The 26451-nt window shown below is 53.4% G+C and overlaps 2 protein-coding genes across 3 annotated transcripts; one reads left to right on the forward strand and one right to left on the reverse strand.

The window, feature by feature from the left end:
* Positions 1 to 4057: 4057 nt before the first annotated feature.
* YBX2 (Y-box binding protein 2) lies at positions 4058 to 9826 on the forward strand (the record flags this gene model as incomplete). 2 transcript variants are annotated; one of them, XM_081110060.1, is made up of 9 exons in its annotated part: positions 4058 to 4334; positions 4908 to 4971; positions 6342 to 6375; positions 7207 to 7296; positions 7827 to 8111; positions 8264 to 8367; positions 8702 to 8879; positions 9254 to 9337; positions 9445 to 9826. In XM_081110060.1, 8 exons carry the CDS (start codon positions 4058 to 4060, stop codon positions 9302 to 9304), a joined length of 1083 nt encoding a protein of 360 aa, XP_080966186.1. In that variant the 3' UTR covers positions 9305 to 9337; positions 9445 to 9826. The 2 variants fall into 2 exon arrangements, with proteins under 2 accessions (XP_080966186.1, XP_080966187.1); XM_081110061.1 differs by lacking the exons at positions 4058 to 4334; positions 4908 to 4971 and adding an exon at positions 6628 to 6862 and having other exon boundaries at positions 6352 to 6375.
* A 437-nt stretch (positions 9827 to 10263) lies between these two features.
* SLC2A4 (solute carrier family 2 member 4) lies at positions 10264 to 16200 on the reverse strand. The gene is made up of 11 exons (XM_081110062.1): positions 15958 to 16200; positions 14539 to 14655; positions 14251 to 14423; positions 14039 to 14163; positions 13807 to 13922; positions 13555 to 13717; positions 13282 to 13469; positions 13011 to 13115; positions 12811 to 12912; positions 11864 to 12067; positions 10264 to 11339 (listed from the first exon to the last, which is right to left on the reverse strand). The coding sequence occupies exons 1-11, from the start codon at positions 15988 to 15990 to the stop codon at positions 11136 to 11138; spliced, it is 1530 nt and encodes a 509-aa protein (XP_080966188.1). The 5' UTR covers positions 15991 to 16200; the 3' UTR covers positions 10264 to 11135.
* Between the last annotated feature and the right edge of the window lie 10251 nt (positions 16201 to 26451).

The following is a 26451-nucleotide window of genomic DNA, read 5'->3' on the forward strand; positions in this document are numbered from 1 at the left end:
CCCCCACTGGGATCGAGCCCACAACCCGGGCATGTGTCCTGACTGGGAATCAAACCATGACCTCGTGGTTCACAGGTTGATGCTCAACCACTGAGCCACGCTGGCCAGGTGGTGAGTGACTCCTTTTAAACCTTTCAAGGTTTGATGCCACAGTTTGATGCCACAAACCTCCGCCTTTGCTATCTTTGCTATGCTAAGCTTGGACATATCCAGGAGGAACTGCTCTGCAAATGGAGAATTGGTACTAAAGGATGATCCCTTGTGGGAATGTGGTGATGTAACTCAGCAAGGAGGAAGTGGGAGGGAGGAAACAGAGGAGCTGAGAGGTTGGCTTGTCAAGTTTCAGAAGCCTGTGGAGCAACGGGCTACAGAGTGCCTGGCTCAGAGTCTGACAGGAGGTGGGAAGGACACAGGGCTGGAGACACAGGTTTAAGGGTGACAGTAGCAGGTGGTCACCCAAAGCAGGGGAATGCATAAAAACTCCTGCAGATAGATGGCAGGTGGCAGGAGAAGACAGCCCAGGAAAGAATGAGGCTGGTGAGAAGGGCAAGCCACAAAAGGAGAGGTATAAAAAAGGTTGGGCAGTAGAAGCTACAGAAAGAGCACTTCTCTTGATGGAGTAGAAAGAGAACTAAAAAAACATCCACCGAATGTCTCAATTAAGAAGGATTGGCCTGGCCGGTTGCACAGGTAAATCTTAAAAAAAAAAAAAAAAAAAATATATATATATATATATATATATATATATATATATATATTTTATTGACTTTTTTAAAAAATATATTTTATTGATTTTTTACAGAGAGGAAGGGAGAGAGATAGAGAGCCAGAAACATCGATGAGAGAGAAACATCGATCAGCTGCCTCCTGCACATCTCCTACTGGGGATGTGCCTGCAACCCAGGTACATGCCCTTGACCGGAATCGAACCTGGGACCTTTCAGTCCGCAGGTGACGCTCTATCCACTGAGCCAAACTGGTTTCGGCGACTTTTTTTTTTTTTTTACAGAGAGGAAGGGAGAGGGTTAGAAACATCAATGAGAGAGAAACATTGATCAGCTGCCTCCTACACACCCCCCACTGGGTACATGCCCTTGACCGGAATCGAACCTGGGACCGCTCATTCCGCAGGCCGATGCTCACTGAGCCAAACCAGTTAGGGCTAAAAAAATTTTTTTTTAAAGAAGGGACTGTAAGACCATTGCTGAAGCCATCTCAGTGGAGTGGTAGAGCAGAAACTGGATTTGGGCTGGTGGGGTGTGAAAGAAAGATGAGGGAGTAGCGACAGTAAAGACTGCTTTCAGGCCAAAACCGGTTTGGCTCAGTGGACAGAACGTCGGCCTGCGGACTGAAGGGTCCTGGGTTCGATTCCGGTCAAGGGCATGTACCTGGGTTGTGGGCACATTCCCAGTAGGAGATGTGCAGGAGGCAGCTGATCGATGTTTCTCTCTCATCGATGTTTCTGACTCTCTCTCCCTTCCTCTCTGTAGAAAAATCAATAAAATATATTTAAAAAAAAAAAAAAGACTGCTTTCAGGAAGCTTGGTGTTAAATTAACGGAAATATACGGGGCAATAGCTAAAGAGGCATGGCGGTGTTTGTTCTGTAACAGTGAACAAAGTAGGCGAGACAACTTCAGGTGGCATGAGCAAATGCAAAGAGAGTGACAGAGAAAGGAGGCGGCCTTCCTCCGAATGCCTTGGAGTCCTTGTTATCCACAGCACATAATGATATTTAAATACCCAGAACATTACATCACAAACCCTCCAACTGAACAGGGACATTCAACTCCCCTGAGCATCTCTGGGTGGCATCTGCTAATTCTTATCCACGGAGGCAGAGAGTCGGTAACTGTTGTATGTACGCATGTTGTTTCATGTCTCAGAGGCCTCAGGGGGAGTGCTTTTCCCTGCAGCACCCCCGCCCCTCGTCTCCTAATTTTTAATCTTTTTTGTTTGCTTGTTTTAAATGTATTTTTATTGATTTCAGAGAGGAAGGGAGAGGAAGAAAGAGAGAAACACCAGTGTTGAGAGAGAACCATCAATCGGCTGCCTCCTGCGCGTCTCCCACCCGGGATCAAGCCCGCAGCCCCTGCATGTGCCCTGACGGGGCACCAACCAGAGACCTCTCGATAGGCCCGGGCCCTTCTTTTGTTGCCAGGGACACACCGAACCGCCTTGCTTGCCTTCCCCAGCCTCGAATTGAATTCAGGAGTGGGCACAGGTGAGTCGGTCCTTAATAGGCTAAAGGAAGGTGATCATTTCTGGATCCTTCACTGCCTCGCCTCGTGATTTAGTTGTTTTCTCATCTTTTCTCCTTTTTTGTCCATTGTGTCCTGGGAAACAGAATCCTCCATTCGGAAACGGTGGGGTAAGAGGCACCGGATTGAAGGACGGCAAGGAAACCAGTGCCGGCGGCCCCCGGGACCCGCCGGGAGAGGGCGCTCCAGGACCGGGACAGGCCGCGGCTGGGGAGCCGAGGGCGGGCTGGGCGTGGGGACACCTGGACCCGGGAAGCGCACGTGGGGCCGAGCTGCGCCCAGGGGCACGTGTGCTGTCCCGGCTAAAAATACACGCTGCCCGGCGCGGGCCAGGTCCGCCCCGGGCCGCGGAGGGCGCCTGCGGGAGGAGCAACTTCTGGAGCCGCATCATTCCAGGAGAGAGATGGCGGCTCCCGGGTCAGACCTCCGGGGCTCCCGAGAAACCCAGCCTTCTCATCTGTGGAACGGGGGCCATTCATTTATTCAAGAAATATAGAGAGTCTGTCTGTGTTGTGGCTGGCACTGTCCCAGGCGTCAGGCATAACTACGGAATTCTTGCCGCTGTGGAGTTCACAGTCTAGCGTGGCAGAAGGGACCATGGGGGTGGGGGGCCAGAAATAGAATAAAGGGGCAAATGAACAAACAGGATACTCCCATATTTTCAAAAACACCATGAGAAAAATAAAGGACGATGTCATAGGACGGATATGTACGCTGGTACTTAAAGAAGTCAGCCTGCAAGACTTGGAGGAAAACCGCCGGTGCAAAGGCCCTAAGCCTGGCCAGCTGGACAAGAGAAGGGAGAAGGGAGCTGGAGAGGGAGGCCCCGCCTGACCGGCGACCACCGCGCCCAGCACGGACCCGGAAATGCATCTAGGGTGGTCGCCGCGGTGGCCCGCGGGGAGGCCGATCGTCTGCAGGGAGCTCGAGGGAACTGCTGGGGGCGAGGGAAGAACACCTGGACGAGGACACCGACCACCTGGACTAACGCGGTTATCAGAGCTCGGTGGAGAGTTGTGCATTTGGTTGTAAATTTTACCTGAAAAGCAAAGGCGGGAGTCCCCGGCTGTGAAAGCAAGCGTGAGCCGGGAAAACTGTTGTGCTGCGCCGTCCAGCTGGCTCCGCGGGCAAAGGCCGCAGCCCGGGCGGCCCGAGCCCGCATCCTCTAGAGCGGGCGGGGCGGCTGGGAGGAGGCTTTCACTCGCGAGCCGCGGAGCGGGCTGGGGCCGCCTCGAGGGTGCAGGCGATCCGCGCCGCTCACGCCGGAACCGAGACTGCGGCGTCCGGCCCCCACCCAGGTCGTTAGGGGCAACCGTGGAGCGGCCGGCCCCGCCCCGCCCCGCCCCGCCCTTCGCGCCGAGCCCAGGTGGCCGTTGGGGCGCCACCAGCCCGTTTGATTTCCCGCGGCCGGTGAAAAGGGGCGGAGGGGTGGGGAAAGGGGCCGCCGACCAATGGGTGTGGCCGTGCGCAGTCACGTGATGACGGCGGGGCGGGGCCCAGGTGTACTTACGGGGCGGCGGGCGCGGGCTGCGGCCGCGACGCGAAGCCCGGGAGGCGGGGCGGGCGTGCGGGTCCGCGGGGATTGGCCTGCGGCCGGGAGGCGGGGTCTGCGCGCGCCGCGGCTGCGGGCTGCGATTGGCCTGGGGTCCGGGCCCGCTGCCGGCGTGCGGGCGAGGCTCGGGGCGCGAGGACCGAGCGGGGTGGCGGGTGCGCGAGCCAGGGGGAGGGGCCGGGGCGGTGGCGGCGGTGGTGGCGGAGGAGGCGGTGGTGGCGGGGGCCGGTACTGGACCCGGCGGGATGAGCGAGGCGGAGGCGGCAGCGGTGGCGTCAGCGGCCCCCGCGGCGACGGTGCCCGCGACGGCGGCAGGGGTGGTAGCGGTGGTGGTGCCGGTGCCGGCGGGGGAGCCACAGAAAGCAGGCGGCGGGGCGGGCGGCGGCGGGGTCGGAGCCGCCTCCGGCCCAGCCGCTGGGACCCCGTCGGCGCTGGGCCCCCACACTCCTGGCAACCCGGCGACGGCGGCCTCGGGGACCCCCGCGCCCTCAACCCGGAGCCAGGCGGACAAGCCGGTGCTGGGTGAGGGGGGAGGACGCGAGCCAGGGCGGTTCTAAGGGGGCGGGCGGGCTGGGCGAGGGGCATCGTGGAGCCCGGCGGGGTCTGGGAAGCCCCGGGCTCAAAGGACTGGCCGGGGTAGGGGCGGCGGACCGGAGTGGGTCCCTGGTGGGAGTCCTGCCGTGCCTTCTGGGCGGGGGTGGGGGTGGGGGGGCGTGGTGAGCAGGTCCAGCGAGGGCCTCGGGTGGAGAAGGAACCGCAGGGTCTGGCCACGCCCCGGGCGGAAGGCTTGGCGCGGGTTAGTCCCACGCAATGGCTAAGCCCGGGAAGCAGGTGCACTAGGGACTCTGACGTTAAGACTTGGTGCAGCAGGTGAGTGCACGAGTCTAGGTGCAAGGCCTGGGCTGGAGGCCTCGAGGAGCCAGTCTCAGTGCTGGAAGGTGTGGAAAGCCCGCGCCTCCCTGTGGGGGCACTTCCACTTGAAGCTAAGTTAACTGAGGCCGTAGGAAGGTAGGTTAGGCTTTGGGGTGTCTCCAAACTGAGTCCGACTCCATCTCTTCCCCCACCTACTGTCCCTACGGCACCTCTGCCTGGCAGCAATCCAAGTCCTGGGCACTGTCAAGTGGTTCAACGTCCGAAATGGTTACGGATTCATCAACAGGTATCCGAGGAGCCTAGGGAGGGGGAGGAAGGGGCGTCTTCCCGGCTGGCCCGTGGGAGTGGACACCTCCCCGACCTCATCTCCGCCCCTGCCTGCCGAACGAAGCACATGGTTGCAATGTCCAGCTGACGTTGATTGAAAGCCTTTAATCCTAACACAAATGTGGGCGAGATGAAGCTCCTCGTCTCCAAGGGCAGCGGAGGGTTAAGGATCTAGGAAGTTGGCAAACCTGCTCCGACCCTCCCAGCTTGTCTGTCTCACCTCCTGGTTTAGTTTGCCTCACCTTTGGGGCAGAATGTACCTGCTGTCTGTGCCCCGGGGCGCTGGGCCGCACTCACTTTCCTGTTTCGGGCAGCACACATAGCACTCTCATAACTCATCTTCCTTACTGGGTTGTTGGTTCATTTGAAACCCCCACCTGATGGGACTGAGGCTGGTGGGGGTTGGGGAAGGAGCCAGCCCAGCCAGAGGCTGCTGCTTTTCTTCTCTTTGGCAGCCTCACTCCCCCCCGCCCCACCCCACCCCCATGCACTGGGAGAGGCCCTAGTGGCAGATTCTGAGCAAAGCCAGGTCCCCCCCTGTGGGCCCTTCCCCAGCCTGGGCACCCTGCCCAGCCCAGCCCTCTGGGGAGGCCCTAGTTCCCTCTTCGCAGGCTGACCTTTGTGCAGACCCAAGTGCTTTACAGCTGGAATGTTTGTTCTAGGGGAGGGCCCTCCTCTAATTCTGAAAACAGGACTCCTGGGAGATTGGAAGGAACGTCTCTCCCCTCCCCGCATTGGGGTGCTAGGATAAACGGGGGTAATAGGCAAGCCGTAATAGAGGATGGCCGGATATTATCTTCTCTCTTACCCTTGGTCCCTTGGTGTGCTGAAAAGGGGCCTGACCTTGGGGTTCACCTCCTGGTTGAGGCTGAGAATGAAGTTTGGGGCTGTTGAGAGCAAGTTCTTGACACATTGTCCCCATCTCAGACTTGTTCTGCACCTCTCCTCCTGCCTGCACTCTCTGACTGTAGAAGGAAGGAGACAGGAGTGGAATTTTCCAACCACGATGGGGGGTGGGGATGAGGGGGTGTTGACAGGGACAGTTATACCCAGCCCTACCAGGTTCTAAGCGGTAGAGGGTGGAGTGCTCAGCTCCTGCAAAGTGAATTTCCTTTCCTCCTCCACCCTTTCTTCATGAAGCCCAGGTTTTCCATGGAGGGATAGGTATACTTCTCTTCATGCCTGCTTCTGGGACCCTGCCTACCTCCAATCAGCCACGGAAGGCGAGGGGGTGGGCCTGCGGAGTTTAGGGATGGGCAGCTAGGGCGCCCCCCGGGGGAGGTGAGCACCTCACCAAAGCCACCCCCTAACAGCCATCCTGTCCTGCAGGAATGACACCAAGGAAGATGTCTTTGTTCACCAGGTAAGAGCTAGGCTGGCTTTCTGAGGGAAGGAACCTGCCCTCTCTTGAAAGGCTGAGCAGCACAGATCATGCTCTGCAGCTTTTACCTCACAACAGCATGTCCACCAGGCAATGGTTTCCCTCCCCATCTGCATCAGGTGCCCACATTAACTGCCATTGGTCCCACTTGTGTTGGGTTGTCCGTCAGAAACGTATGCGCTGCCCTCTGCGCCTGGCATGCGCAGTGCCTACTGTGACCTGTTAACACCACAGGGACGAATCACAGGCGATGTCCGGAGGCAAAGGACACAGGCTAGTGGTTCTCAAAGTGCGGTCCCTGCACCAGCAGCATCACCTGACATCCAAATTCTCAGGCCCCACCCCAGACCTACTGAATCAGACTTGGGGGAGAGGCGGCAATCTTTTAACGAGCACTCCAGGTGATGCTGATGCCCGCCACAGTTTGAGAACCACTGCTTTGGTGGAAAGAGCTCTCAGTGGGATCGAGGTAAGAAGCACAGGACATTTTCCCCACTTTGCAACTTGGGGCTGTCTCTGCTTTTTGTTGCGGTTGTTTTTGTTTTGAGTTCGTGTTTCTCGCCTCCCTTTTGTAAGTGCCTGAGGGGTAAAGGAGGAGGGAGTGTGTCCTAGGGATGGTGGTAACTGCACAATTGTTCTTGAGGCCCCTAGTGTATGGCTCTTCCCCTACTAAACTCTGACTACCTTCTCCTTGCTCCACCCTCCAGCCCCAGCCCACACGTAAAATGCTGAAAGGGGTACAGGCGGGTGGTGGGCCCAGCAGGGGTGAGACAGACTAGTCCTCACCTTTCTCACGGCCTTTCCCCTAACCAGACAGCGATTAAAAGAAACAACCCCAGGAAGTTCCTGCGCAGCGTTGGAGACGGGGAGACTGTGGAGTTTGATGTCGTGGAAGGAGAGAAGGTTTGGGGGCCGTGGCGGGAGACCGAGTGGGAGGCTGCCCCCCTTCCTCTGGCGCGTTAGCCCGGACTGTGTCCGCACGCAGACTGTCATCTTTAACACTTTGGCTGCTTAAAGAGACATCCTAAAGAACATGTCCCTTTTATCACTCAGTATTTCATATCTGGGTTTCTTTGTACTTCAAGCATTTCTGTCTGTTCACACGGGGCCCTTCGCAGGCCCTCAGAGGCAGTCAGCTCTCTAGTAACATGGACAGTTGCCAGGCCTTTGCACCCACACCCCTCGCCCTCCAGGCTTAAAATGAAGAGGGTTCAGTAGCAGCTATTCCAAAAGGACAAGTTGCAGAGGTGGCCCTTCCTAGAAGGGCCCAAACATGCCATTGCCCCCCTGAGGGAGGGTGGGCAGAAGTTAGAGGGGCTGAAGAAAGCTGGAGAGGGGATTTAGCTGGAAGAAGGGGGAGACAAATGATTCGAGCCATTTTGGGAATGTTGTGCATTTGTTGTTGGAGCAAGTTCTCCCCACCTCTTTTCCAGGGTGCAGAAGCTGCTAACGTAACTGGGCCTGGAGGGGTGCCAGTGAAGGGTAGCCGCTATGCCCCCAACCGACGTAGGTTCCGCCGATTTATCCCCCGGCCTCGCCCGGCTGCCCCACCACCCATGGTGGCAGAGGCTCCATCGGGTGGGACAGAACCGTGCATCGAAGGGGAGCGAGCTGAAGACCCTGGGCAGAGGCCCAGGCGACGGCGCCCACCGCCCTTCTTCTACCGACGGCGCTTTGTGCGAGGCCCGAGGCCCCCCAACCAGCAGCAGCCTATAGAGGTGAGGGGAACTCGGGATGTGGAACCAGCTTCCCAAGTCCTAGGAAAGGAGTGGAAGTTGGTGAAGAGAGAGCCAGAGTCCCCAGAGGATGGGACCCAGGGCTGGGAAGAGCTGTGGACACCCCGCTCACCAGGGCCTCTCTGTGTTCCCAGGGCACCGATGGGGTAGACCCTAAAGAGACAGCCCCATTGGAGGGGGACCAACAGCAGGGAGATGAGCGGGTTCCCCCACCCAGATTCCGGCCCAGATACCGAAGGTAAGACTCACTTTCCAGGGTCCTGTCTCACCCTTCACTGTCCAGTATCGGATGGGGGTGGTGGGTGTAGGGGGATGGGAAGGGGAAGAGCAAAGTTCTCAGACAGGCCTGAAGCCGGTGGTTTGGGGTGGGGTTGCCGGGAGCTGGATAGCGAGAGATTAATGCATAGGTGCCATGGGGAACCAACTCCTAGGGCTAAAGAAGCTGGCTCCTGGGGTGGAGACGGGGATGGGAAGCTGGCTGGCCCACCTCTCCTGGGGGAGTCCTGAGAGGGAAGGAGGCAGTCTGCACTGGGCCCCTCCATGCCCTTTAGGGCCCCCACTTTTCTCCCCAGGCCTTTCCGCCCCCGGCCACCCCAGCAGCCTACCACAGAAGGTGGGGATGGCAAGACCAAGCCCAGCCAAGGTCCCACTGATGGTTCCCGGCCTGAGCCCCAGCGCCCACGAAACCGCCCCTACTTCCAGCGGCGACGGCAGCAGCCCCCTGGACCCAGGCAGCCCACAGCCCAGGAGGTGAGGACCTTGGGCTGCCTTTCTTTCCCTTCCCCTTCCCATATCACTCTATCCTCCTATTCCCCCATCTCCTGGCCCTGCCCCCACCCCACCCCACCCCTTCCATTCAGCCTGACACCAGAGCCAGCACTGCTGGGCCCACCTCTGGCAGGCACCCCACCCACCGGGAAACCCCAGCAGAGGCAGTCCAGCCCGTGTCAGCCCCTGCAGATTCCTCTTTCAGCTCTGCTTGGTGCCACAGCACCAGCTATGGATGTGAATTTGAGGAGGAATGGGAAGGGGTTATAGGAATGGGAAGAGAAAAGATGGGAGAAGATGGAAGTTGGGGGGCCCTAACGAACAAGAAGGTCTCAACTGACCACCCCTCTCTCTAGACCTCAGCCCCCATCAACAGTGGGGACCCCACCACCACCATCCTGGAGTGATTCCAACTCAAGGACACCCAGAACTACCATCTGGTGAGTGGCTGCGCTCGGAGAGGGCCCAGGGTGGGGAGCCAAGAGGGCGGAGACTGGGTCCTGAGAAGTTACTAGTCATGACTTGTCCATTTCTTTTTCTCTCTCAGGTATCTGCCAGGTTTTCCAACTGACCTGCACCCTACCCAGCACCCCCTCCCCCTTTCCCATATTCATGACATCAAAACACTGGCTTTTCCCCCTTTTCCATGAGACTCAGGAGGGCCAAAGCAACAGCTTTTTGCTTTTTTTTCTCTCTTCCCTACCAAGGGCTGAAGGAAGGGATCCATCCTTTTTGTTCAGAGGCATCAACTCCCTCCCCTAAATCAGGCTGAGAAGGAACCAGCCAGCTCTTACCTCCTCCTGGTTGTTTTTCTTGCCCACCCCAGTTTATTTTTTGTTTCCCCTCGACCCCCTACCTCTGAAGCCATTTTATGAACTGTCATGTGCCACCTGAGCCTCCAGTAAAAACAAAAACAGGCTTTCTTGTTGTCTTGGTCTCTGCCTCTTTTCTGTTCGGAGAATTGCTGGTAACTGGCGGGTGAAGGTGGGGAGGAGGTTGTGGGGCAGTGGGCAGGGCCTGGTCATGAATCGTTGTTCCCATGTTTCTAGCTGTGGAGCTCTGAACAAGCACTTTCAAACCTGTGAGTCACTTTTCCCATCTGTAAAATGGGGATAATATTTCCCTTGCAGAATAAGTGATTTGTAAAGTGCTGAGAGCGCAGTCTGACACTTCCAGCTACAACTTATTAATTTACTATTAATTAAAGCAATGACTAGAAATATAAGTGGGGCATGAGTGACAGCATCCAGCGGATTCTTCAGCCGGGAGCTGAGGGGTGGGACGGGATAGAGGGGAAGAGGGGAAGGGGATGTTGTGGTCCATCCCTGTCTGAGCCCATCCTCGAGTGCCTGCACAACAGGACGCTTGTCTCATACAGTGACTTTATACACGTATCTATATATTTACATTTAATACAACAGACTTTTGGTTTCTTCTCCCCGCCCCTTCTTTTTCAAGCATATACAAAAATATCCGAGGATTCCTCCCAGCCTAATGTTGCAGGCAGCCTTTCAAATGTCTCTTTCCCTTAGTTGGCCAAAAGCCTTTGGGTTCAACACCTTCCAGAATGGGAGAGGAAGAAAGACCTGGGCCTCTGGGAGCAGAGCCCTGCGTTTAGAGGCGAGAGCTTGCTATCCCTTCCTCTCACACATGGGCAGGTGTGCCCTCTCGCCCTGGAAGGTGAGCAAGAGGACTGAGCCTTCAGTGAGAGCAGTGAGGTTAGACCTTGGGAGGGTGCATCCTTCGCCTTGGAGGGGTCAAGACGGAGCCCTCTTCACCCAGAGTCTATGTGACAAGAATTCAGAGAGAGTGCCAGAGAGTGGGAGGAGTCCAAGGTGGTAGGAAACGATTTCTCTTGTCCACTCCTGCTCTGTACTTCAGTTCACCTTCCCTAAGTCAGTCCTAGAGCCTCTCCTCCAATCCCGCCTCTCTAGCAGGGGGGCAAAGTATTCTGGAGCTGAGGCGGGTTGGGGTGAACTATGGAGGAAGGAGGAGGGGGACAAGGGGGGAGAACGGCCCACCCTGGCGGCCACAGCCTAACCACAACACATAAATAATCCAAGAAAGTCACACGAGGGAAATGAGGGGGTCTCGGACCACCCCTCCCTCCAGCTTCCCAATTCCACCAGGCAGCAGGGGCTTCCCCACCCTGGGAGTGCTGGGGACGAGAGGGTTAAAGTGCCACCGAGGAAAGGAGGGGGTCAGAGAGGACTGGCTCTCCCACCCCTGCCTGGTCCCTCAGTCATTCTCATCGGGCCCTAAGTACTCAAGTTCCGTGCTGGGCTTCACCTCCTGCTCTAAAAGAGAGGGTGTCCGATGGAAGGCAGCTGAGATCTGGTCAAACGTCCGGCCTCGGGTTTCAGGCACTTTTAAGAAGGTGAAGATGAAGAAGCCGAGCAGGAGGACCGCAAATAGAAGGAAGACGTAAGGACCCATAGCATCCTGGGACAGGCGGAGAAAGAGGTGTTGACGGGGGGGGGGGGGGGGGGGGGGGGCCGTCTCAGGCAAGCTAGGAACGAAAGTCTCTCCTAGGGAGCAGGGATACTGCAGGTAGCAGGTGGCTCCTTTGCAGGGTAATGGAAATAGCCAGGAATGAGAATTTAGTGAAAAAAGGATCCTCTGAACCCCAACTCCTATAGTTTTCCACCCTCTTACCATCCTGAGTTACTGTACTGAGAGTGGATTCCCAGACATTCACAGTATTAACAATGAAGTTTATAATTTTATTCCTAGTCTAGATAAGTTATGCCACTAGTTGGTTTTGAAGACACCTCTATTGCTATGCAATCTAGTTCAGCTCCCTTCTTTCCTTTGATGCAGGTGGGGCAGGTGTCTTCAGGGTTCACCAAAGTGATCTTCAAGACCAGTAGTCTGAGCTGAGGGAGTGCCTGACTGGGAAGTGAGTGGCTGAGAGCCCCGCCCCGCCCTGGCCTATGGTGGGAGATGGATGGGAGTGGGCCACCTACCGCAACATACTGGAAACCCATGCCAATGAGGAAGTTGCACGTCCAGTTGGAGAAACCAGCCAAAGCCATGGCTGCTGGGCGAGGTCCCTGGCTGAAGAGCTCGGCCACAATGAACCAGGGGATGGGGCCAGGGCCAATCTCAAAGAATGCCACAAAGCCGAAGATGGCCACGATGGAGACATAGCTCATGGCTGGAACGCGCTCCTGGGGACCAGGCAGGGAGGGTGGGACTTCAGGTCAGGTCTTTCTGCATCTTCCTTTGCCCTCAACCCAGAGAACTAAAATCAACTCCTCCCAGCAGCTCGTGGGGGACGGGGGTCTGCCACCCTAGGTTAAAGCAGACCCCTGAGCATCTCTAAACACTGACATTCAGCTGGTTTCCCTAGGCCAATTCAAGGCCGAGGGAATGGTACGGACTCTCGGCTATTAAGCTGATCAATTCCCCTTGGTTCTAAAGCTGGGTCCTTAGGAATTACTGTTCCCACGGCCGGCCAGACAGCGGCTCTCCCTCCTGGCTGCCAGAACTGTGCTACAGCTCCCTCCCATCATGGGAGGAAGTGTAACCTGGGCCTCTAGGGAGCACAGACCATGATCCCAGCACACAGGCCGGCTCCAGGATCAAAAGCACATGTGGCCCGAACCGGTTTGGCTCAGTGGATAGAGCGCCGGCCTGTGGACTGGAGGGTCCCAGGTTCGATTCCGGTCAGGGGCATGTGCCTTGGTTGCGGGCACATCCCCGGTGGGGGGTGTGCAGGAGGCAGCTGATTGATGTTTCTAACTTTCTCTCCCTTCCTCTCTGTAAAAAAATCAATAAAATATATATATAAAAAAAAAAAAAAAAAAAAAAAAGCACATGTGTTGAGGAGTGGCCCTGGCTGGACACAGCCTCTTGGAGCAGTCCCCGTGGGTTTGGGCCACTGGTCCCCTTCCTACTCCCCAGGCCTCACCAGCAGAAGCAGAGCCACAGTCATCAAGATGGCGCAGCCACACATTCCTGCCAGGCCTAGAAGATGGAGAGTCCGGCGCCCAGCCCGCTCCACCAAGAGCACCTGCAGGGAGAGTCAGGGCCTTCAGGATGGGAAGTGGATGGAGACAACCAAGGGGTGCGAAGCCAATGGTGGTGGCCGCCCCAGAGGCCCGCAGTTACCGAGATCAAGGTGAAGACTGTGTTGACCACTCCAGCTCCTATGGTGGCGTATGCTGGTTGCCCTACCCCCGCCGTCTCAAAAATGCTGGTTGAATAGTAGAAAACCTAGACGTGGGGGAGGAAAAGAGGGGATGGGAGGGATGTTCCTTCCTTCCCTGCGGCCCACCAGCCTGGACTGACCCCGAGTTTTAAGGAAGGGGGCTTGTTCCCTCTCCCCTCCTCTCCGGCTGCTCCCTGACCCTGCCCTTCCTGGAGGCCGCTGCATACGTACGGCATTGATGCCGGAGAGCTGCTGGCTCAGCTGCAGCACGATTGCAATGATCAGGGGCTGCCGGTGGGTTCGGCTGCCCAGGAGCTGCAGCAGGGACAGCGGCTGCTCGCGCTCCAGCTTCCGCTTCTCCTCCTTCAGCTCAGCCAGTGCCCCAGACACATCGGCCCAGCCTGTCAGGCGCTTCAGACCTGGAGGCGAGGAGGGTCGGGACTGAGAGGCCAGGGGGAGGCGCAGGGGCGGGAATAGGCTCTAGCAAGTGGGGTGGAGGCTCACTCCTTTTGGCGGGCCCCTCCAGGTTCCGGATGATGTAGAGGTAGCGGGGGCTTTCTGGGCAGAAGGGCAGCAGGACCAGCTGCAGAAGGGCAGGCAGCACTGTGATGCCCAGGAGTAGTGGCCACAGTGTGGCAGTGCCCAGCATGGACTCCAAGCCCAGCACCTGTGGGAGGATGGCAGATCATTCAGCCTGTGCCCCCGAGCCCCGCCCCAGACCTCTCCCCACCCCCCTGTGAGGGCAGGCCCAATCACCTGGGCAATCAGAATGCCAATGACGATAGCCAGTTGGTTGAGTGTCCCCAAGGCGCCCCGCAGGTGAGTGGGAGCGATCTCCCCCACATACATGGGCACCAACCCCGATGTGAGCCCTGGGCAGAGTGAAGAAGAGGGGGCTGAGGCAGCTGGCTGCCCACTCCTTCCCACCAAACCCGGGGATAGTAAAGGAGAGCAGGGCACTGGGCAGGGCCATGGTGCCCTTGGGTACCTGAGTAGGCACCAATGAGGAACCGTCCAAGGATGAGCATCTCATAGGAGGCAGCAGCGTTGGCCAGGCCCATGAGGGCGCCCCCCAGCACTGCCAGGGCGTTGTTGACCAGCATTGCCCTCTTCCTGGCAGGCAGAGAGTGGGCTGTGAGAGTTAGGGTGCCTGTACAACAGCCCCTTCCTGTCCCCTACCCTTGTCCTTTAGCCCCGTACCTTCCCAGCCACTGAGAGATGACGCCAAGGAGAAAGGAGGAGACCATGCCGCCCACAGAAAAGATGGCCACGGAGAGAGCCCAGAGGGTGGTGAGGGTGCTTGGGGGGATGGAGCCAGGTCCCCCAGGCCCCTGCCTCCCCAGCCATGTCTCATTGTAGCTCTGTTCAATCACCTGGGGAGACAGCAGAGGAGTGAGTTCCTGCAGACCCTTCCCTCTCTGCTCATCCCTGCGGTCCCCTGCCTTCCTTGTTTGGGCACCCCCGCTCTGCCGGCCGCCGGAGCCTCACCTTCTGTGGGGCATTGATGACCCCAATGTTGTAGCCAAACTGCAAGGAGCCAAGCACAGCAGAGAACACGGCGAGGACCAGGGTCCCGGTGACGCGCTGCTGAGGAGGTTCTCCTTCCTGCGCGGGCAGAGTGGAGAGGAGGCATGTCACCCGGAAACATGGTTTCGTTCCTTCTTCCAGGGGCCTGGGCCTGCGCCCAGCCAGGGCCTATGCTCCTGGGCTCCATCCAGCACGCTGGGTGAGGGAAACTGGGCCATATTAGGACTTGCGGGAAGACCTCAGCATAAACAGGGGCAGGAAGAACCCCACAGGAACCAGGGCGTGGAGGAGACACTGGGTGTTTGCGTCCAGCCAGCAGAGCAATGTTTGAGGACCTAGGTCTCACCATTCCTGTGACCTTGGGACAGGTTTGGCCTTGAGAGACCTGAGCTCAGGTTGATGTGACCTTGGACAAGTCACTTCCCCCCTGAACATAGCTTTCCTCTGGGGGAGGAGGAAAGGGGGCTGGGCTGTGGCTTGCTTTGCCTACAATGAATGTGTGAAAATCAAAATAAAATGTTAACGGCATCCTGGACAGCGCTGGTTTTGTAAACGGACATTTATAAATGTGCATTTCCATCGGCCCCTCCGTCCTCTTCCCTCCCCGCTGGGGGTTCTCTCGGCGGCTCCGGGAGGCCCCCAACAGGCTCCAGAAGAGTGATTCCAGAAAGGACATCGCGGTCACTGCTCCCTGCCCATGGCCCTGGTGGTGGCCTTCTCTACGTTCGCCCGCCTCCCTCCCCCTAAGCCCCGTCGAAGGGCAGGGGGCCATGCCGAGCTTTCGCGTGGAAGAGCCGGGCCCAGGGGATGGGGCGGGAAAGTGGCGTGAGGGGCGGTGGCGGTCGCTCACTGGCGGCACAGACTGTCTCCGAGCAGAAACCTGAGCTGGGGGGGGGGGGGGGTGCCCCTCCGCCAACCCCGGGGCCCAGGGAAAGTTCAGCGTTCTGGAGAACCACCAGGAGTGGGGGCGGGGGCCAGCACGGGGCCTCGGGCCCCGAAACACTTCCCAGGAGCCGGGACGAAGCTCCTGGAATTCAAGGCCCGCCCGGATCTGCTTTCTCAAGCTGGATCGAGGGCAGAGTGTCCCCGATTCTGGCGCAATTCGCCGAGCGCTGGAGAAGGGGTGCCCTGGCCTCACACAGTCCGGCGTGGCCCGTGGCCCGTGGCCCGTGGCCCTGAACAGCCCCCCAGGCTCCCTCAGCTCCGGGAGGGACTGGAATCCGACCGTCACGGGTTGTCCCGTCCGGAGTATAAATAGCCAGGCTGCCACCCCCACCCCTGCGCCTGCGCGGGGACCGCCCCTCCGCCGACCCCGGCGGCGACCCCCGCCCGGGAGAAGCGGGGCCCGACCCCGTCCCACCACTCCATGCCGAACCCTACTTCCGAGCCGATCTGTTGGAAGCCCGACGGCATCTTGTCTTAGGAGCTGGAGGCAGGCAAAGGAGCTGCAGCAGTTCACGAGACGGAGGCGACTGGGGGTCTTCGGCCCAGCCTGGCGGGCGGAGGGCGCGGGGGCGACGGGGGTCCCGGGTGAAGTGCGGAGGGGTGCCCAGCGGGACCCACCGCCGCAAGCCAGGGAGCTCGAGAGCCGCCGGGCTCCGGGGATCTGGCAGGACCGGGCTCGAGGGAAAAGACCCGAGGAGCGCCCCCACCTCGCCAAGGGCCACGCCCTTCACGACACCCATTGGCCAGGGTCCCGCACACCCCGGGAGGCCACGCCCCTAAGCGAAGGGTTTAAGAGCTTGGCACCTGCTAGCGGATTGTCAGCCAGGCCACACCCCACAGCGTGCCGGCAGGACACGCCCCTCGGATTCCCTCCAGGTTGGAGGAGGCCCCGCCCCCTCGCGTGAAGACTCCTCCCACCAGCCGAGGTCTGGGGGCTGGAGAGGCGACTGGAAAGTCTGGCGCCGCAAGTTGGGACCGCGGGTTCGAGTGCAGGGAATGGGCCAGGTATCCTCGCCCCAGAGGGCACTCGGGCGGCCGGAGAGCGTGCGAGCCCGCGCGCGGTGCCTGAGAAGCGATGGCCTAAAGTAACCCACAGCGATTATTTTTAGCTCCCACGTTGGGAGAAGCCAAATGTCAAGTCCCGGGTGTCCCGGCTTGTCCTGGGCTGGGGAGGGCAGGGAGATGGAGCCTTAAAGGGTCCGCGACATGTTTCCCACGCGGGGGTGGCCATGGAGGACGGGGCATTCCGTTCCGAGCGTGTCGGGGGGTCCTCTTTCCATGCGTCCCTGCTCCCGGCACAGCCCATCTGGCCCTTTCCCTGCCCCCGGTCCCCATGTCGGTTCCTGGAAGCAGCCCGAGGGACAGGTGGTCACAGCAACCACGCCACGCTGAGGTCCCTGCGCCCCCACGCATGTGCTGGTCGCGTGGGCAACTTGGACACTCTCTCTGGAGGCCGTTCCTGGTTTGAATCCCCAGCTCGCTCCGGCCCCGCGGGGAGGTCGCGACCTAGAGGGGGCGCGGACTGAGAAAAGCGGACCGAGGGGTGAATACCGAACGCACGCGGCTCGGGAAACCGGGCTCAGGCGCGCGGGGCAGCAGTGCCACCTGGAGGGAGAGCGGGGACGCGCTTGCGGATCGGGCCGGCGTAGCCTCCGGCCCGGTGTCCCAGGCCCTGCTGCCTTTCCAGGGCTTCTGCTCCGAATGTTCAGCTACTGCCTGGACCGAGTCCAAACCTGCTCCTCCTAACTTTCTGATCCCTGTGAGTGGTCTCAATAGCAACCCTGTCACTCCTACCAGAACCTTGGAAATCTCTAGCCCGTTTGGCTCAGTGGATAGAGCATCGGCCTGCGAACTGAAGGGTCCTGGGTTCTATTTCGGGGAAGGGCACATACCTCGCTGGCAGGCTCCTGGCCCTGGTGGGACGCATGTGAGAGGCAACCAATCCATGTGTCTCTCTCACATCGTGTTTCTCCCTTCCACTCTCTCTAAAGATGAATGAAAAACAAATTATCCTCGGGTGAGGATTTAAAAAAAGAATCTCGGAAGTCATATTTAACTTCCTCTCTCCTGCAGCTCCCTTTATCCAGTTACCAACATTGGTGTCTGGACCTTCGAAACTCACAACCATCTGATTTTCTTCACCTGTTCTGCTGCCAGTTTGGTCCAGACCACCATCACCCTGCCTGTTCCTCCTGATTCTCCTTCTCCCTTACACGGAGGGCAGGGTGTAATACAAAAAAGTTCAACCTTATCACTCCAGCCTCAAAAGTCGCTGGCTCTTGGTTGCCCCCACTCTCAAGTTCAAAACCCTTTTAAGAGTAAACAGGGGGGTAAGAGATCAACTAAAGGACTTGTATGCATGCATATAAGCATAACCAATGGACATAAGACACTGGGGGATAGGGGAGGCTGGGGGACTGTTTAGGGCGGGGGGATAAAATGGACACATATGTAATACCCTTTGTAATACTTTAAGCAATAAAAAAATAAATAAATAAATAAATAAATAAATAAATAAAAAAGAAATTCCAAAAAAAAAAAAAAGAGTAAACAGGCCAAAACCGGTTTGGCTCAGTGGATAGAGCATCGGCCTGCGGACTGAAGGGTCCCGGGTTCGATTCCGGTCAGGAGCATGTACCTGGGTTGCGGGCACATCCCCAGTGGGAGATGTGCGGGAGGCAGCTGATCAATGTTTCTCTCTCATCGATGTTTCTGGCTCTGTGTCTCTCTCCCTTCCTCTCTGTAAAAAATCAATAAAATATATATATATATATAAAAAAAGAGTAAACAGAACGCCCTGTCTCTCCTCTCCTGTCTCTTCCTCACTTTCTATCTTCTCCACTCTATACCTAACGACTTCCTGTGCCCAGAACACACGGTGCTTTGTCATTCCTTGGTGTCTTTGTCATACTAATAACCCCTCAGTCTGGAATACCACAGGACTCCTTTCATCCTCCAGAAAAAGGCTCACCCCCTCTGTGAAACCTTCCTTGGCTTTCCTCCAGAAAGTCATGTGTCCCCAAGAGTATATTGTTATCAGTTCTTCCCTGTACTGTAACCTTGAGGACAGAAAGTCACCTTGCTTACCTGTGTCCCCAGCACCCAGGCTAGGAGTGGGCACTCAATAAATATGTGCTGAATGAATGAAATGAGGTCTGCTCCCCGTGGCCATGTTGGGGAGCAATCACAAAGGAGAGAACCACTTGGTAAACGGCTTCCCCCTCTCACTGAAGGGGAGTAGATGAAGAACTAAGGTCTGAACATTAAGAACCAGTTATTTATGAGCAGAAAGGAGAAGAAGCAATAGATGGCAGCGGAGAAGACTGATTGGACGGTGAAAGGAGAACCAGGGACGAGGAGGTCAGGGAGACCGGAAAAGCAGAGAAAGGTGCCAAGAAGAAAGCAGGAAATGGGCAGGAAGCACAGGCTGGGGGCGGATGAGAAGTCCGTGTAGGTGAAGTGCAGGGCTGGGGCCCACGCCTGGGGTCTGTGCTGCCACTCCAGCACAGGCACGTTCCTGCTCGCCTTCAGATGCCTTGTTTCTGATGCTTCTCGGGGACCAGTGTAGGGATTTAAATCCCAGGAAAAGCAGGATTAAGGGAAGCAAGTCAGATCTAGATACAAAAAATGTGGCGAAGTGATGGGGAAGTAGAAGAGAAGACAAAAAAAAAAAAAAATAAGGAGCCCCGGTCAGGGTGTGCACAGAAGGAACCAATTGCCCTTTCTTTCTTTCTTTCTCTCTTTCTCTCTCTCTCTCTCCCTCCCTCCCTCCCTCCCTCCCTCTCTTTCTCTCAACAATAAAAACATATCTGCAGTAAGGATTTACAAAAAAAGAAATGAGAGAGTTGGGAGAGAAAAAGAAAAAATGCCATGGAAAATGGGGGGAAAGATGTTGACTGATAGAAGATTAAAAATGAAGGAGAGCCCTAGCTGGTTTGGCTCAATGGGTAGAGCATCGGCCTGCGGACTGAAGGGTCCCAGGTTCGATTTCAGTCAAGGGCACGATCCCCAGGGGGGTGTGCAGGAGGCAGCCGATCAGTGATTCTCTCTCATCGTTGATGTTTCAATCTCCCACTTCTCCTTTCCTCTCTCTGAAATCAATAAAAATAAAATAAAATAAAATAAAATGAAGGAGAGAGCCTGTTTTGCCTGGCTCTGGTTGAGCATCAACCTATGAACCAGGAGGCCATGGTTCCAATTCTGGTCAGGGCACATCCCCTGTAGGGGGCATGCAGGGGACAGCCAATCAATGATTCTCTCATCATTGATATTTCTTTTTTTTTTTTTAAATATATTTTATTGATTTTTCACAGAGAGGAAGGGAGAGAGATAGAGAGTTAGAAACATCGATGAGAGAGAAACATCGATCAGCCGCCTCCTGCACATCTCCCACTGGGGATATGCCCGCAACCCAGGTACATGCCCCTGACCGGAACCGAACCTGGGACCTCTCAGTCCGCAGGCCGACGCTCTATCCACTGAGCCAGACCGGTTTCGGCCATTGATATTTCTTTTAAAAAAAATGTTTTTATTGATTTCAGAGAGAGGAAGAAAGTGGGAGAGAGAGATACAAACATCAATGATTCGCTCATCATTGATCAGTTGCCTCCTGCATGTGCCCTGACCTGGAATCAAACTGTGACCTCCTGGTTCATGGGTCGATGCTCAACCACTGAGCAACACTGGCCAGGGGCCTGGCTATCATTGATGTTTGTATCGTTCCCTCTCCCTTCCTCTCTGTATATATATATTTTTTTATTTTTTTTATTGCTTAAAGTATTACAAAGGGTATTACATATGTGTCCATTTTATCCCCCCGCCCTAGACAGTCCCCTAGCCTCCCCTATCCCCCAGTGTCTTATGTCCATTGGTTATGCTTATATGCATGCCTCTCTGTATATATTTTTTAAAAAATAGGAAAGAAAATAAAGGAGAGAGACTTATGAAGCAGTGGGAACTTTGAATTGGAGCTCTGCATGTGTGTGTGTGTGTGTGTGTGTTGATTTCGCATAGTAATCCTGGGCCCATGTGATTTCAGAACCAATTGCAGCCCTTCCTAAACTCTGCCCTATGTCATGGGGAGCTAAATCCTGCAGGCTTTTGTTTCCCGAGCTCCTGTATTCCCTGCTTTCTGGCTGAGTTCAGCCCATGGCAGTAGGAGATTGGTGGGCTAGAGAAAGCCAGCATATTCCTTCACACAACACCTGCACCCTGCCTCCAGCTCCTACTCTCACAGGTCCTCTTTGCTTCTCGCTTCTGGGGGGAACCCTTGACTCCTGAGCTCCAGCAATGCTATCTCCTTTTGTCCTTTCACTGCAGTTGTCTATGTATTAGGGTCTCAGATGTGGAGGATTGAATGAATAACACAGTTTTTGGTCCGTTGTTTTCATTGATCTATGCTTTATTTTTATGTTGAAAACTATCTATTCTCTTTTAGTTACATATCCATTTCTCGTTTGTTCTCCTTCCAAAGGCAACCATTCTAAATGCCTTTCATGCTCATTTTTTACTTGTGGTCCTGCAAGATATGAATTGTTTGGTGTGCAAACATTTTAAATTAATATAAATAGCATCTTGTTATATCTTTCATTCTGGTCTTATTTTCAGTAAGCACTGTTTTAAAAACTCATGTTCTGTGATTATTAAAATTGTTACCGGTCACACCACATGTTATCATCCCACTGAGGAGCCCCATGTCACTTCTAGCTCCCAGCTGAACAAACAATGTGGCGATGAACGTTTTCATACGAGGGTCACCATGAACTTCTGCGAGCGCTTCTTTGGAAGATCTATCCCTCCTCCGCCGATGCCTAGGTCTTTATTTATATCTAGCTCCACAGTGGAACTGCTGAGTCACAGGGTATACTTATACCTAATATGACTAAGAGCTTGCTGTTAAGAATGACTGGCCGCGGCTCAGCTCCCATCAGCAGCGTGGAAGGCTTTCGCTGCCACCACACCCTCTCACTCACTGCCACCCAAAGGCTGCATAGTTAAGAGTATGGACTCTGGGGCCCAAACGGCCTGCGTTTGAGGCCCAGCTCTGGTACTTGCTAACATTGTGCCCTTGGGAAAGTTACCTAAGCTCTTTGTGCCTTATTTACCTCATCTGTAAAATGAGAAGGGGGATAATAATAGTGTCTACATCTTAGAGTTTTAATGAAGGTGAATAATGTGATACTCATATAATGCTTAGAATAGATTGAACTGAGTAAGGTTTTTTGTTTCTTTTTAAAATAATTATTATTTGAGAGAGAGAGAGAGAGAGAGAGAGGGAGAGAAACATCGATGTGTTGTCCCACTTAGTCATGCACTCGCTGATTGACTCTTGTATGTGAACTGACCAGAGATCAAAGCCAAAACCTTGGTGTATTGGGACGACGCTCTAACCAATTGAGCTACCTGGCCAGGGCTCTGTTTCTGTTCTGTGTGTGTGTGTTTGTGTTTAATTCTCACCTGAGGATATGCTTTATTGATTTTATTTTTTAAAATTTTTTATTGTTTAAAGAATTACATATGTCTCCTTTTTCCCCCAGTGACCTCTCCCCAGCCACTCTCACCCACTATTTAAAAAATATATATATATATATTTTTATATTTTATATATATATATATATATATTTTTTTTTTTTTTTCAGAGAGGAAGGGAGAGAGAGAGAGAGAAATAGAAACATCAATGATGAGAGAGAATCATTGATTGGCTGCCTCCTGCATGCCCCACACTGGGGATTGAGTCGAGGCATGTGCCCCGACTGGGAATAGAACCGTGACCTCCTGGTTCATAGGATGATGCTCAACACTGAGCCATGCCAGCCGGGTTGCTTATTGATTTTAGAGAGAAGGGAAAGGAAGCAGAGAGAGAGAGAACATCAATCAGCCAACCTCTGAACGGGCCTGAACCAGGAATTGAACCCACAACGTTTTGGTATATGAGATCACACTCCAACCAGCTGAGCCACACCGGCTAGGGCTGTTTCTGTTATTTTTGTTTTCTTTTTTTTTTTTTTTCCCCTGCCCTTGACAGCCCCCTAGCCTCTGTTTCTGTTATTTTTGTTTGTTTGTTTGTTTGTTTGTTTTTAAACAGCTTTATTGAGACATAATTGCCAAAAATAAAGTACACATATTTAAAGTGTATAGTTTAACTTTTGATATTTGTATATACCCGTGAAACTGTCCAAATAATCAAGATAATAGCCCTAGTTGGTTTGGCTCAGTGGATAGAGTGTTGGCCTGGGGACTGAAGGGTCCCGGGTTGAATTCTGGTAGGGAGCACATGCCATGGTTGCAGGCTCAATCCCCAGCGGGGGGCCTGCAGGAGGCAGCCAATCAGTGGGTCTCTCTCTTCATTGATGTTTCTATCTCTCTCTCCCTCTTCCTTCCTCTCTGAAATCAATTTTTAAAAAAATAATAAACATTTCCATTATCCCCCAAAGTTTCCTTGTACCTCTTTGTAATTCTTCCCTTCAGCCCTTTCCCTATCCCCTAGGTAACCACTAATCTGCTTTCTGTTATTATAGACTAGTTTGCATTTTCTAGAATTTTGTGTAAATGGATCATACAGAATGTATCCTTTTTGTCTAGCTTCTTTCACTTAACAATTATTTTGAGATTCATCTATGTTGTTCCATGTATCAATAGTGCATTCCTTTTTATTGCTGAATATTATTTATTTGATTATTAATAGTAATTAGTCTGATTATCCATTCACCTGTTGATGGACATTTGGGTTATTTCCAACGCCAGGCTATTACAAATACAGCTGCTAGGAACATTCATGTACAAGTGTCTTTGTACAAATATGTGCATTCATTTCTCTTGGGAAATACCTAGGAATAGAATGGCTGGATTGTATGATAGGTGTATATGTCACTTTTTATGAAACCGCCAAACTGCTTTCCAAAGTGGTTGTAGCATTTTACATTCCCATCAGCAGTGTTTGAGAGTTCTGACTTATCTACCCCCTCAACAACACTTAAGATAGTCACTCTTGCCCTAACCGGTTTGGCTCAGGGGATAGAGCATCGGCCTGTGGACTGAAAGGTCCCAGGTTCGATTCCGGTCAAGGGCATGTACCTGGGTTGCGGGCACATCCCCAATAGGAGGTGTGCAGGAGGCAGCTGATCGATGTTTCTAACTCTCTGTCCCTCTCCCTTCCACTCTGTAAAAAATCAATAAAATATATTTTTAAAAAAGATAGTCACTCTTTTCTTAAATTTAAAATATTTAATTAAATTTATTGGGGTAACATTGGGTAATAACATTATATAAATTTCAGGTGTACAGCTTTATAACACGATATGTGTATACTCCATTGTGTGTTTACTACCAGAAATCTAGTCTCCCTGCCACCACATACCTGCCCCCCTTTTCCCTCTTAGTTCCCCCAAACCCCCTCCCTGTGGTAATCACCATTCTGTCGTCTGTATCTATGAATTTGTGTGTGTTTTCATTTGTTGCTCTTTTGTTTTATATCCCACATATGAGTGAAATCATATTATTCTTGTTCTTTTCCATCTGACTTATTTCACTTAGCATGATACTCTCAATTTTCACCCATGTTGTCACAAATAAGTTGATCAGCCTTTTGTTTTAAAATACATTTTATTGATTTCTTACAGAGAGGAAGGGGGAGGGATAGAGAGTTAGAAACATCGATGAGAGAGAGACATCAACCAGCTGCCTCCTGCACTCCCCCTACTGGGGATGTGCCGGCAACCAAGGTACATGCCCTTGACCGGAATGGAACCTGGGACCCTTCAGTCCGCAGGCCGACGCTCTATCCACTGAGCCAAACCGGTTAGGGCATTGATCAGTCTTTTAAAATTCAAAATACCCTTATCAGATTTTAATCAAATACATGAGAATTGGTTTGGATTTCTAATATTTGTCAGTTCAATGGATGAAAGGTGATATTTTACTGAAGTTCCGTCTGATTAGTCATGGCTTAAAGCATCCCTTTAAACACTTATTAGCGCTTTGGCTTTCTTTTTAAAAAATATATTTTTTTTATTGATTTCAGAGAGGAAGGGTGAGGGAGAGATAGAAACATCAATGATGAGAGAGAATCATTGATTGCTTGCCTCCTGCACACCCTCTACTGAGGATCAAGTCTGCAACCGGAACTGGGGCATGTGCCCTGACCAGGAATTGAACCGTGAACTCCTGGTTCATAGCTTGATGCTCAACCACTGAGCCACACCAGCCAGGCTGTGCTTTGACTTTTTTTTTTTTTTTGTAAATTCTCTCCTTATAGTTTCTGCCTGTTATCTCTATTGGTTGGCAACATTTAAAAAATTAAATTGGTTCTTTGTCAGACAAACATTGCAAGTATTTCCCTCATTTTATCAGCTGCCCATTAAATTTTCAATGAACTTCATTGAATAGAAACCCTAATTTTGGTATAATCAAAATGACAGATTCCTTTATGGTTAACTAGAGGCCCGATGCACGAAATCTGTGCAAGAGTAGGCCTTCCTTCCCCCAGCTGCCAGCACCAGCTTCCCTCTGGCACCCAGGACCCTGGCTTCTCTCGCAGGTTGTAAGGTCTAATTAGCACATTGCACTTTTATTATTATAGATGATTTAAAAACGTTGCATATGTTCTGCTGAACCGGTTTGGCTCAGTGGATAGAGTGTCGGCCTGTGGACTCAAGGGTCCCGGGTTCGATTCCGGTCAAGGGCATGTACCCAGGTTGTGGGCACATCCCCAATGGGGGGCATGCAGGAGGCAGCTGATCGATCTCTCTCATCAATGTTTCTAACTCTCTATCCCTCTCCCTTCCTCTCTGTAAAAAATCAATAAAATATATTTAAAAAAATAAAATAAAAACGTTGCATATGTTCTTTTCAATCTCTACACCACAAAGACTGAGCATTTTTTTCTTCCAGCCATGGATGGTGCACTCAGTGGTTAGAATGCCGTTAGCCTGTGCACCAAAGGGTCAAGGGTTCGATTCCCAGTCAAGGGCAGGTACCTGAGTTGCAGGTTGGATCTCCACTCGTTGTGTGTCGATGTTTCTCTCTCTCTCCCTTCCCCCCTTCCACTCTCTCCAAATCAATGGAAAAAATATCTTTGAGTGAGGATTAACAAAAAACATATATTTATTTTCTTCTTCCAATAACTTTATAGTTTTACTTTTAAAAAAATTTTATTGATTGATTTGAGACAGAAGAGAGAGAAACGTCGATTTGTTCTTCCACTTATTTATGCATTCATTGGTTGATTCTTGTAAGTGCTCTGACCAGGAATGGAACCCACAACCTTGGTGTATCAGGATGACACTCTAACCAACTGAGCTACCCCACCAGGGCTTACTTTTACTTTTCACATTTAGGTCTTTTTAACCCAGCCGTGGGCAAACTACGGCCCGCGGGCCGGATCCGGCCCGTTTGAAATGAATAAAACTATTGAAAAAAAAGACCGTACCCTTTTATGTAATATGTAATGACGTTTACTTTGAATTTATATTAGTTCACACAAACACTCCATCCATGCTTTTGTTCCGGCCCTCCGGTCCAGTTTAAGAACCCACTGTGGCCCTCGAGTCAAAAAGTGTGCCCACCCATTTTAACCCATCTGGAGTACATCCTTGTTTTAGGTGTTAGAGATCCAATTTATTTTTCTCTTATTTAGCCATACTTACCACATATCAAATTCTGAGATATATAAGTGTCTGTAGCCCTAACGGGTTTGGCTCAGTGGCTAGAGCGTCAGCCTGCATATTGAAAGGTCCCAGGTTCGATTCCAGTCAAGGGCATGTACCTTGGTTGCGGGCACATCCCCAGTTGGGGGTGTGCAGGAGGCAGCTGATCGATGTTTCTCTCTCATCGATGTTTCTGACTCTCTATCCCTCTCCCTTCCTCTCTGTAAAAAGTCAATAAAATATATTTTAAAAAAATAAAATAAAAGTGTCTGTTTCTGAGTGAGGA

Source organism: Myotis nattereri (assembly GCF_964212035.1).
Source record: "Myotis nattereri genome assembly, chromosome: 16".
NCBI classification, from domain to species: domain Eukaryota; kingdom Metazoa; phylum Chordata; class Mammalia; order Chiroptera; family Vespertilionidae; genus Myotis; species Myotis nattereri.

Bases quoted from the DNA above. Each gene is read 5' to 3' on its own strand.
- SLC2A4 (XM_081110062.1), bottom strand. From the start codon at position 15,990: ATGCCGTCGGGCTTCCAACAGATCGGCTCGGAA. The intron at 14,424-14,538 runs GTGAGGCTCCGG...CTGTCTCCCCAG, and splicing joins TCATCAATGCCCCACAGAAG to GTGATTGAACAGAGCTACAA. The intron at 13,470-13,554 runs GTGAGCCTCCAC...CCTCGCCTCCAG, and splicing joins GGAGGGGCCCGCCAAAAGGA to GTCTGAAGCGCCTGACAGGC.